The sequence below is a fragment of the Hemitrygon akajei genome, chromosome 2 (assembly GCF_048418815.1).
Source record: "Hemitrygon akajei chromosome 2, sHemAka1.3, whole genome shotgun sequence".
Classification (NCBI taxonomy): Eukaryota; Metazoa; Chordata; class Chondrichthyes; order Myliobatiformes; family Dasyatidae; genus Hemitrygon; species Hemitrygon akajei.
In genome coordinates this window covers 54289158-54301432 of record NC_133125.1, presented here as the reverse complement: position 1 = coordinate 54301432, position 12275 = coordinate 54289158, and the positions used below count along the sequence as shown (strand labels likewise).

The window sequence follows — 12275 nt, the reverse complement described above, 5'->3', positions numbered from 1 at the left end:
ATCTTACATAGCATTTACATTGTATTAGGTATTATAAGTAATCTAGAGATGATTTAAAGTATACGGGAGGATGTGCGTAGGTTATCGTGGATCAGGATCGAAAAAAAATCGGATGTTCTCTTACTAAGTAAGTCGGAACAGGTACATCCAGTATTATTTAGCATCAGTTAGTCAAATGTTTGTCTATATTTTACCTTTCTATGCATATAAAACACTTAAGAACGTATATTTCAGCGCCTGGCTCGGGTGACACATTGCTCCCGAGTGCGCGCTCCACCGTGCCGGGTTGATGTGGAGGATCAAAAACCCAAAACCTAATAATTAAACCACTGCGTTGCTTAGTAATAATTGTAGCTTTCATTGGGGCAGGGCCTTTCTCACTTTATCCTTTAAAATTGTTCTGATCTTTGACCGATGTAGCCTAACACTTTTCCAACGACCGATGGCATTTCACCTCTTTCTGATCGCTTTATTATTTCCATTTTATTTTCAATTGTGATCGTGATTATTTTCGTGAACAGAAACACTGAGGATTCAGAGCTGTACTGCCGGGTCCTAATATCCACCACACTGAGACAGGTTAAATAAGGTCTGGGGTTCTGCTGGGTCCTAAGATCCACCGTATTGAGACAGGTTGAATAAGGGACTTGAGCATCTGCAAATTTTGGTATCCGCGAGGGGTCCCGGAACCAATCCCTCGCAGATAAGGAGGGCCGACTGTATATACCTTTTTAACCATCCTAGCAACTTTGGATCTGTGGATTAGTCCCCAAAGAATCCTGTGTTCCTCCTCACTCCTAAGAATCCTGCAATTAATCCTGTATGCTGTCTTCAAGTTGGAGCTTCTAACATCCATCAGTTCTCACTTTTCCAGATTGAACTCCATCTGTCACTTCTCAGCCCGAATTTGTATCTTGTCAATGATCCACTGCAACCTACCTTCTACACTATCCACAACACCACCAACCTTTGCAACATCTGAAAACTTACTAACTTGCCCTTCCACTTCATCTGAATCATTTCTAAAAATCAGAGGGCTCCCAGAACGACATCCTGCAGAACATCACGCGTCATCATCTCCAGGTAGTAATGAGTTATCTACCACCACCCTCTGCCTTCTGTGGGCAAGCCACTTCTCAATCCATGCAGTGAAGTTTCCCTGGATTCCTTGCCTCTTACCTTTCTGAATGACACTATCACAGGGTAGATTGTTAAACACCTTGCTAATATCTATATACACCACATCTACTGTGCTACCTTCGATTTCTTTCGTCACTTGCTCAAAGAATTCAATCAGGCTCATGAGACACAAGCTGCTGCTAACAAAACTATTCTGACTATCCCTCGTCAGACTATGCTTCTCAAAATGCTTGTAAATCCGGTCTCTTCAATAGTTTTCCACCACTTATGAAATACTTACAGGTCTACGATTCCCAGAATTACCTGTTACGTACCCCGTAACTGGGTCACTTACCAGCAAAGATAGAGAGGTCCGTTGAAGTCTGATGGTACTATTTTTAACAGTATTTATTGATAAAAATACACAAAAATAATATCAATGCAAACATACAGATAATATACATTGTCAATACTAAATCTAAAAGCGCGGGTATAATAATAATCAATAAGAAATAGCTCTATCGTTGTCTAGGGGATAATGTATTGTCCGATGGAAATATAAAAGTCACTCAAGTTCATTCAGGCTGCAGCTTTTGGTTGGAGAGAGAGACGATTTTTTTTAGAACTTGCCCATTTTCCTTTTTATGATGTCGATCCTTCGAAATGTCATCGGTGGTGATCTCTTCTTTAGCTAAGCCGTCTTCCGTGGTAAGGCCTCAATCCCAGGCAACGGGAAAGGACACACATGGGCCTTCCACCGGCTGTCGCTATTAAACGCCGTCACGGGAGTTCTAGCGTTTCTCCTGGTGCGTCTAAAGGGGTTGTTTCCCAGACCCTCTTTTATCCTTACTCACAGGGTTTCAGATGTCAATCAGGTTGGAATGATGCAATCTCTCAACCAGCCCACGTGGCTCATTCCTTGAGGGCTTCGATGAATAGCACAGTGTTCAATACACAATTCCGTCTCCAAGGGACAATGGCCGTTTCCCATGGCTTTGTATCGCTGAGGGGCCAGGACATTCCAAACCCCTTGTAGATTCTGCGTGTCTTTCTCTCATTTCCTGGGTCTCCTGACCTGAATTAATAGCGATCTTGCGATTCTCAAAGAGGGGGCTACTTTGTACCCTTCGGCCCCTCAGAGTTGGGGCACAGGCATAACATACCCCATTAACTTCCTTGAACAAAGGAATTCTATTTGCTACATTCTTTAGTATGCTTCTTCCTTTCTCTTCACTGGATGTTCCATTTCTCTTGTCAACCATCGTTCCTTCATCCCACCATCTTTTCCCTGCCTCAAGTTCTGGATAACTTGCTGCCTAAACAACCTCAACATTTCCATTGTGCATTTCCCCGAGTAAATCTGTCCCAGTTTATGCTCCCACATTCCTGTCTATCATCATAATTCACCCTCTCCCAATTAAATACTTCCCCATACTGTTTGCTCTTAACCTTGTCAACAGCTATGTAAAGGTCAAAGGGTTGTGGTCACTGTCTCTGAAATGCTCACCACTAAGAGATCTGTCACCTGATCACATCCACTGCTTAGTACCAGATCCAGTGTGACCTCTCTTCTAACCAGCCTGTCCACATGTTTACAGGAAGGATTCCTGATCCACCCTAACAAAACCTGCCCCATCCAAGACTTTTGTTTTTTACTAAGGAGATGCTAATCAATATTAGGGAAGTTGAAGTCAACCAAGATAATAACCCAGTTATTTTCGTACCTTTTCAAAACCTGCCTTCGATCTTTTTCCCAGCACTTGTTGCTATGGGGTGGGGTGGGAGGGGTCCATAGAATATTTATATTTCACTTTCTTTGAAGTCTAAAGTGGCCACTGAGTATATTTCAGTTCAAAACAACCCATAACTGACATAAGGTCTTACACTAACATTGTGGCCACATCTACAGGATGGTCACACTAGAGGCCTGCTTTGTATGTTATCTCCAAACTTGAGGCATCAGTGTGGCAATGCTACCTCAGGCAGCTAAATCCAGCCCCTGGTACCCTCTGGCTCATTGCTGTCAAAGGGAGTTATCAACATTATGAACACTTTTTATTTCACGCTATTTAAAACACTTTAGAGGACTACAATTTAAATTGAATGGAAGTGTACAGATACTAAATGTATGTAGAAGTTGCTTTGTTTTTAAAATGGGGAGCAGTAGAGCACAGAAGGGGCCCTTTAGCCCATAATGTTCTGCTTACCTACATGAATTTACTCCAAAATTGCTCTAAACCTTCCCTCCTGCACAGCCTATAACCCTCCATTGTTCTTAGATTGTTTTAAATATCTCTATTGTATCAGTCTTCCATCATTTGCAGCAGTGTTTACCAGGCACCCACCATTCTGTAAAAACCCTTCCTCTCACATTCCCCCCCAACTAACAACTTTCACATTCCCCCCCCCCACTAAAAACTTTCACATTCCCACCCTCCCACTAAAAACTTTCTTCCACTCAACTTGTCATGTCATGTGACCCTGGGCACTGCTACCTCGGGAAAAGGGTGCTGGCCAACATTACCTCCATTTAAAAAAAAAACAACTGTGTGGACCAAACATTGCTCTGAACAGGAAATTCTTACACAGCCTGAAAACTGTGCCGTCTTTAAATGTAATTTTTATTATAATACACATACTATGAATGCTTAGAATGAAAACTCATTTTTTAATTTCATTTATTAATTGAAAGGTATAATGAAATAAAGTACAACAGAAAATACTTCATATTTTATAAACTTTTCCTCATCTGTCTTCATTACAAATCTATCAGACACTGTCCAGATTAATTTCGCATTCAGATGAAAGACATGTCTTAATCCTCATGAAATCATTCAAATATTTCACTTCGAATCTGTTTGTGGACTTACATTTAACTGAATTCATAAGACTGAATCCACATTTGCAGTCAGCACTAGAAGATTGAAAGGTTCCAATGATGTCAACAAGAATCAACAAATCTTCAAATTCTTGCATTGACTAGATGGTGTCAGTGCTCAGCAGACCAGCAGTTTATAATAATGAGCTACTGACTTCCATTCTGTGTCTACTGTTACAATTTGTAACATGTTGCAACTTGAAACACTGACAATACAAATACAATGAAGTTCTAAAAGGATGTGGTACATTTATTATTCTGAAAATATATAGAATTCATTAATAATAACAGGGCATTTCACAATTATATTAACAGATTTCAGATTGACATTATATAAAAGAAAATTCCAGCTGCACAGCCACAAAGTCTATGTGTGTGGGGGCATTTCAGTTACTGCATGGTTGTGCAGCTTAGGAGGAACAGTGGTGCTGGTTGTACACCATCTATGCCTCTCAGTCTTATACACTTCAAGTTTCCTTTCATCCTCTGTTGTGCCAAAGAGAAAAGCTCTAGCTTACTCAACCTTTCCTTATACAATATGTTCTCCAAATCCACGCCGCATCCTGCTAAATCATCTCTGCACCAAGTTTTCACATCCTTCCTTTAATGAAGGATTATGCTCCTATACTCCAAGTGAGACCTACTCATGAAAACCAGCAGACAATACATCCATCAACATGCAAGCAACTTAGAAGGTTTTATGTACTCTTAGCCCAAGATCCCCCTGTTACTCCCCCCTGCTATAAACCTGGGCCACATGATTTGCTTCAGAACATTCAAAAGTCTGTTGAATCAGATCACGTACAGCACCAGTGGGTTTAAAATTGAAGTCAGACCATTTAGTGTTCCATACCTGTGGGCTGGCTTGAGAAAGTTAGTGTTGGAGGTGTTTGGGAAGCCTGAGCTGGGCAAGAGAGAAAAAGATACATCAGGGCTTGCTGGCATTATATCTGAATAGGAACCAGAGGGCAAAACTCTCAAACTTGGTGCAAAAGCAACAAGTTACAGCATAGAGGTCATTCAGGCTGCAACCACACCAGCTCCAAGTCATCCAGCCAAATCCATTCCTGCCCCCTCAATAGCCCAGCAAATTCTCTAATGTATAAACAGCTGCCTTTTGAACATTACAATTAAGTCTGCTTCCAATATCATTGGCACAGCATTCTGGACCTCAGCCAATCAACTTTCATTGTCTTAATTCCTAACTATCAAATGATAAGATTGTCCTCTTATCTATTCCCTTCACACTTTTACACACTGAAATCTCTTGCAACATTGTGCTTGAAAGAGAGGAACCTAACTTTTCTAGTCCAGCCATGACAAGTTTATTTTATGTCATTCCACATATCCATGATAGTTTACAATTTTTATGAAATGTAGAAGAGTCATCAATACTCTTAAAGCCATGTTTCATCAAGTCTCTTTGTGACTTACCCACTTTTTATTTGCCTGAAGTCCGAGATCCATATTTCAGCAACATTCAATGGCTGTGCCTCAGAGGCTTGTTGCTATGATTAAACCATTGCCCAAGTACTTTCACAAGGAAATGCAGAGTTGTGCTCATTACCTATTTGCAAACCTTGGGCATTCCCTATCTTAGGGATTGTGAATAAATAATCCGATTTTACCATCTGAACGTGCTATGATATTGACAACCAAGGTTCAGCTGTCAGTTATCCCATGGAATCTTAAGGGACTTTTTACACTTTATCCCGAGTGAATTTTATGAAGTAGCTTTTTAATTAGCATCTAGTGATCTCAATCTTGCCGATAAAAAAAATTCCCAATATAGTAACCATTAACTCAACATCCTAATTTTAGTTCCCCCAAACCTTTGGTGCTCTGTTCAAGCCTCCCGATAGAAAGTGAAGAAGCCCATGTGAAAAAAATTCTGGAGTTGGGCCAAGCTATGTAGCTGCAAGAAATTGCAGGCTGGCCAGAAGTCATACTGTGTCCATATGTAGACTGTATCAGGGTTCACAGGATCTCCAAGTGTTAATCATTAAGCAAATTGGATTCAATCCTTCGGCAAATTAGCCAGAGAAAAGATCTGCTGAGAACAGGATACACAATGCACCCTCTTTCAGAGACATTCCATGCCACACACATAGCATTTATACGATATCATTCCAGTTGGGCAAATTCAGCTTTATTCTTTGCTCTGTACAGGTTAATTACTTTGAAAGGCTGGATTCTCAAAATGGGTGTACTTCATGTTCTTCTTCGTCCATATCTGCCAAGCAAGGTAACCTAATACACCAGCAATGATCAAAAGCGCTGAAAAAAAGATGGACAGAAAGATTTGAATGGAATATTCACATTTGTCACAAAAACTAATATCTAAAGCAATGCACAAAATACAGGAGGAACTCAGTGACTCACACAGAATTTATATATAAAAAAAAGTAAATACTTGACGTTTTGGGCCGAAACCCTCTTCAGGACGAAGAAAGGGGTAAGATGCCGGAATAAAACAGGTGGGGATGGGGGGGGGGGGGGGAGGAAGAGGCTAGCGGGAAGGTGATAGGTAAAGTCAGGTGCATTGGGAGGGTCAAGGGCTAGAGAAGAAACAATTTGATGAGAGGAGAGTGGACAGTAGGAGAAAAGGGATGGAGGAGGGGACCCGGGGTAATAAGCAGGTGAGAAGAAGTGAAAGGTCAGAGTGGGGAATAGGGGAGGGGGCAGGAATTGTTCACCAAAAGGAGAAATCGATATTCATGCCATCAGGTTGGTGGGGGGGGGGGGTATCCAGACAGAATACAAGGTGTTGCTCCTGCACCCTGAGGGTGGCTTCATCCTAGCACAAGAGGAGACCATGGATCAACACATCAGAATGGGGATGGAAATTGGAATTAAAATGGTTGGCCACTGGAAAGTCTTGTGGCAGATGGTGTGTGGAAGAGCTCGATGAAGTGGTCCCCCAATTTACGGCGGGTCTCACCGATGTAGAGGATGCTGCTTCAGGAATACTGGACACAATAGACTACCCAAGCAGATTCCCAGGCGAAGCATTGCCTCACCTGGAAGGACTGTTTGGGGCCCTGAATGGAGGTGAGGGAGAAGGTGAATGGGCAAGGGAATCAGAGAGGGAGAGATCCCTGTGGAAAGAAGAGGTGGGGGTGGGGTGGAGGTAAAGATGTCTTTAGTGGTAGGATCCCTTTGGAGATGGCGGAAGATGCCAATGATGATGTGTTAGAAGCCAACATCTAGTTGCTGGTAACCAACTTGAGAATCATCCATCCATATTGGAGATGATAGAGGTTTATAAGATTATGAGAGGCATAGGTAGAGTAGGCAGTGAGCATCTGTTTCCCAGGGTTGAAATATCTAATACCAGAGGGCATGCATTGACGGTGAGAGGGGGTAGGTTCAAAGGGGATTCAAGGGATATATTGTTTTTAAGTAACAACTCAGAGTGTGGATGCCTGGAATGCACTGCCTGGTATGGTGGTAGGCAAGTACATCATAGGCTTTTAAGAGAAGTTTAGATAGACACATGGATGTAAGGAAGATGGGGGGATATGGACATTGTACAGATGGGAGGGATTAGAGTCTGGGCACTTTTGATATGCTTTTTAAGCTGGTTTGGCACAACGTTGTGAGCCAAAGGGCCTGTTCCTGGGCTGTGCTGTTCTATTAGTAAATGGGCTTTACACAGATAGAGTCTTCAAATAAAGGAGAAAGGCTTACAAATGGTAAAGATGGCCCAAAGTACTGTTGATTCTTTGCGTGACTTTCCAAGTGAAGTATTCAAACTTGCATCTAAAAATCAAAAGCAAACGTTTCATCATTCCGTATACAAGAAACCCAGACACAGTAAAGTTAGTAGCATATTTTACTTAAAAAAACCCAATAAATTGCTTCTATCAATTCTATTCATATGGTAGCACAAAACAGTTCTGAATTTGAAAGCAAGCTGTAGTAGCAAGATCACGGACTCATCGACTAGATTAAACTGGAGTTCCAAACAACGAGGCAAATAAAGAGTTTGTACAATATCTTACTTTACACATAGAATGTGGCAGAGTTTGAATATTACCAATCATTGTTATAAATATACCCAACTGGTATTCTAGGGTTGAGGTCGAAAGCCCAGTATAAATGAAACTAAGGCACGGGATAAAGATTGGTTTAAAAGGATTGAAAAATTTCTGCTTGTTACTGCATTACCTTTGGGATTAGCCAGAATTGTTGACAAGTTGGTGTGTGACCTGACAAACACTTCTGAAGCCACAACTGCAGACCTCTTTGTTGGAGTTGTACGTTCATTTACTGTAAAGGAACAGGATAGTTATATACTAATATTCATGTTAGCGACCAGTGGATGGGTTTAAAAAATGTTTGTCATCCTCTTTGCACTTCACTAGTCTTTAGATTAATAGCCTACAGTAGCAAAACTCAAACGTTGTGTTGGCCAGAATGAACTACAGTCTACAAATCAGTGAATCTGAATGAACCAAGGACAGTGGAAGTAGACAAACCAATTGTCCTCGTTCTAGCCATGTGCTTGAAGGAGATGAAGCTGGCCATTTTGTGAGACTACCCTTGCAGCCCCCTACCCCCACTTGGTGAAATCTTTGATCAGTTAATCTAATCAGAGTAAATTTGGACCTGAGGAATTTCAGCTAATTACCTGCCAAACCTGATACCCTCTCAGATGAGTAGCTATTTATTATGTAAAGTGAGAGGTTTGCAGGAGAAGCAGTCTGTAATCTGGTTAGACTGAGTGTCTAGGTCACCTAGTTTAACTGGTTTGAGCGAGTCAGAGTTGAAAAGAACAAAGGCATGGGACTGAGGGGAGAGACCATCGAGCAATGCTGGTTGTTGCCCTACAGCAGAGCCAATTAAGAAGGTGACCCAGGAAGGTTAAGTCAGTGGTCCCCAACCACCGGGCTGCAAGGCATGTGCTACAGGGCCGCAAGAAAACAAAATGATTTGGCGGTATGAAACAATATGAGTCAGCTGCACCTTTCCTCATTCCCTGTCACGCCCACTGTTGAACTTGAACGCATGCGAGGTCATTACTTACGCCAGGTCATCAGTCGGTCATTAACCTACAACTACTCGATGAGTAAAAAACAAACGTCGCTTGAGAGTTTCTTTGGAAGAGGTGGTAGGGGACATAAAAGGCCTAACGATGATGATAATAATAACGCAGAGGCAGCTGAGGCCAAGACTGCGGAAAAAAAGCTTCCTTCAATAGAAAATCTGATGAGTCGTACGTAAAATATGGCTTTAATGCGACCAGTGACTCACACGCTCCAAACCCCCTGTACGTGATGTGTGGAGCCAAACTGTCTAATGAGGCAATGAAGCCCTCAAAACTGCTTCGGCACCTTGACGTCAGTGGTGGGTAAATTAATGGAAGTTATTCTTAGAGATGGTACGTATAATTATCTGGATAGACAGGGTCTGATTAGGAATACTCAGCATGGATTTGTGCGTGGAAGGTCATGTTTGACAAATCTTATTGAATTTTTTTTTGAAGAGGTTATGAAGAAAGTTTACTGGGGTAAAGCAGTGGATGTTGTCTATATAGACTTCAGTAAGACCTTTGACAAGGTTCCACACGGAAGGTTAGTTAGGAAGGTTCAATCGTTAGGTATTAATATTGAAGTAGTAAAATGGATTCAACAGTGGCTAGATGGGAGATGCCAGAGAGTAGTGGTGGATAACCGTTTGTCAGGTTGGAGGCCAGTGACTAGTGGTGTGCCTCAGGGATCTGTATTGGGTCCAATGTTGTTTGTCATATACATTAATGATCTGGATGATGGGGTGGTAAATTGGATTAGTAAGTATGTAGATGATACTAAGGTAGGTGGCATTGTGGATAATGAAGTAGGTTTTCAAAGCTTGCAGAGAGATTTAGGCCAGTTAGAAGAGTGGGCTGAAAGATGGCAGATGGAGTTTAATGCTGATAAGTGTGAGGTGCTACATTTTGGTAGGAATAATCCAAATAGGACATACATGGTAAATGGTTAGGGCATTGAAGAATGCAGTAGAACAGAGTGATCTGGGAATAATGGTGCATAGTTCCCTGAAGGTGGAATCTCATGTGGATAGGGTGGTGAAGAAAGCTTTTGGTATGCTGGCCTTTATGAATCAGAGCATTGAGTATAGGAGTTGGGATGTAATGTTAAAATTGTACAAGGCATTGGTAAGGCCAAATTTGGAGTATTGTGTACGGTTCTGGTCACCGAATTATAGAAAAGATGTCAACAAAATAGAGAGAGTACAGAGAAAATTTACTAGAATGTTACCTGGGTTTCAACACCTAAGTTACAGGGAAAGGCTGAACAAGTTAGGTCTTTATTCTTTGGAGCGTAGAAGGTTGAGGGGGGACTTGATAGAGGTATTTAAGATAATGAGGGGGATAGATCGAGTTGATGTGGATAGGCTTTTTCCATTGAGAGTAGGGGAGATTCAAACAAGAGGGCATGATTTGAGAGTTATGGGGCAAAAGTTTAAGGGTAACACGAAGGGGAATTTCTTTACTGAAAGAGTGGTAGCTGTGTGGAATGAGCTTCCAGTAGATGTGGTAGAGGCAGGTTCGATATTGTCATTTAAAGTAAAATTGGATAGGTATATGGACAGGAAAGGAATGGAGGGTTATGGGCTGAGTGCGGGTCAGTGTGACTAGGTGAATGTAAGCGTCGGTATGGACTAGAAGGGCCAAGATGGCCTGTTTTCGTTCTGTAATTGTTATATGGTTATAAGTCCTCAGAGGATCAAGATCAGAGGTGGAGAGGGTCAGTAACTTTAAATTTCTATGTGTCTCCATCTCAGAAGACCTGTCCTAGACCCATCAAATGAATGTAATTGAAAAAAAAAGCACAACAGATCCTGTACTTCCTCAGGAGTCTGCAGAGATTCGGCAAGACTTCAAAAACCTTGACTATCTTGTATAGATATGTAGTGGAGAGTGTGCTGACTGGCTGCATTACAGCCTGGTATGGGAACACCAATGCCTTTGGGTGGAAAATCCTACAACAGGTAGTGGATTCAGCCCAGTACATCATGGGTAAAGTCCTCCCGTTGAGCACATCTACATGAAACACTGTCGTAGGAAAGCAGCACCCATCATCAGAGATCCCCACCACCCAGGCCATGCTCTTTACTCACTGATGCCAACTGTTAGAATGTACAAGTGCCTTCGGACTCACATCAGCAGGCTCAAGAAATGTTACTATCCCTTAACCATCAGGCTGTTGAACAAGAGAGTAACTACACTCTTCTATTGAGATGGTCCTACGATCGATGATCACACTTTAAGGACACTTTATCTTGTTATTTCATGCTCTTGTTATTTATTGGTAATTATCTATATTTGCATTTGCGGTTTGTTGTCTTCTATGCTCCGCTTGATCTTTCATTGATCTTGTTTCCAGTTACAATTCTATAGATTTGCTGAGTATGCCCGCTGGAAAAAGAATCTCAGTGTTGAATGTGGTGAAATAATAAATTGATAATAAATTTTACTTTGAACTTTAATAAGGAACACAATGAGAGTTATAGAAGCTTCACATGTGATAAGAGCGATAACCAACCACCAAAGACCCACGATCACGGACGTGTAGTACCCCATGGACACATGGAGATCGGAGTGGGACTACAAGGAACACATGGACCTCCATTTTCCAGTATTTCCTTTTCTAGTCTTTGACTGTTCATGGAGGGTCAGGAAAACTCAGTAGGTGTGCACACAGATACTCTGTTGTGCAAGTTCACGTGTTCTTCCGTTGAGGCAACAAAGGTACTCATCGCTAATTACAGATTCTTTCTGTGCCTCCCTGATTACTAAGGAGTAAATACTTAAAACAATATTTCCTTCAACCAAGAATTTAAAAATAACAATTCAACTCCATTAACTGTTCTATAGATTAATTTAGGTTTGCGGTAGGAGGGAGATAATTTACACCAAGTAGTGTACATAGCCATGCCCAGTAAGCTTGCACTAAGCTGGTTGTCAGCTGTCTTAGGCTACTGGTACAAATTGTAGCTCCCCCTCCCCACCCATTTACTTTCAGTTCTCAAGTGAGGGAGGAGAGCACAGTTCTCTGGCAAATAGCAGGATCACTCGACACCTGTGAGCACCCAAGAAATGCCCCAATCAACAGTATAAACATCAACACTTAAATCAACATTTACTTCTAACATGAAAAGCTAAGATGAATTTTGAAGGACTGTGCAATGTCTACCAAGGCAGACCTGAGTGGAACTGAACAAGGGGACACACGCTAAGTGAGATGTGCTTAGGAAATATTAATGCACATGATCT

General features: G+C 41.6%; 1 protein-coding gene across 2 annotated transcripts in view; it reads right to left on the bottom strand.

Annotated features, from left to right (window-relative positions):
* Positions 1 to 3783: 3783 nt before the first annotated feature.
* LOC140741839 (low-density lipoprotein receptor-related protein 2-like) overlaps positions 3784 to 12275 on the bottom strand; it is a 73664-nt gene continuing 65172 nt past the window's right edge. The window contains exons 41-43 of one of the 2 annotated variants that reach the window (XM_073072291.1): positions 8168 to 8269; positions 7688 to 7759; positions 3784 to 6274 (exon numbers count right to left, since the gene is read on the bottom strand). In XM_073072291.1, the coding sequence (XP_072928392.1) occupies positions 6168 to 6274; positions 7688 to 7759; positions 8168 to 8269 (281 nt within the window). In that variant the 3' untranslated portion in view covers positions 3784 to 6167. The remainder of the gene's footprint in view (positions 6275 to 7687; positions 7760 to 8167; positions 8270 to 12275) is intronic. The other variant, XM_073072301.1, reaches the window with a different exon arrangement.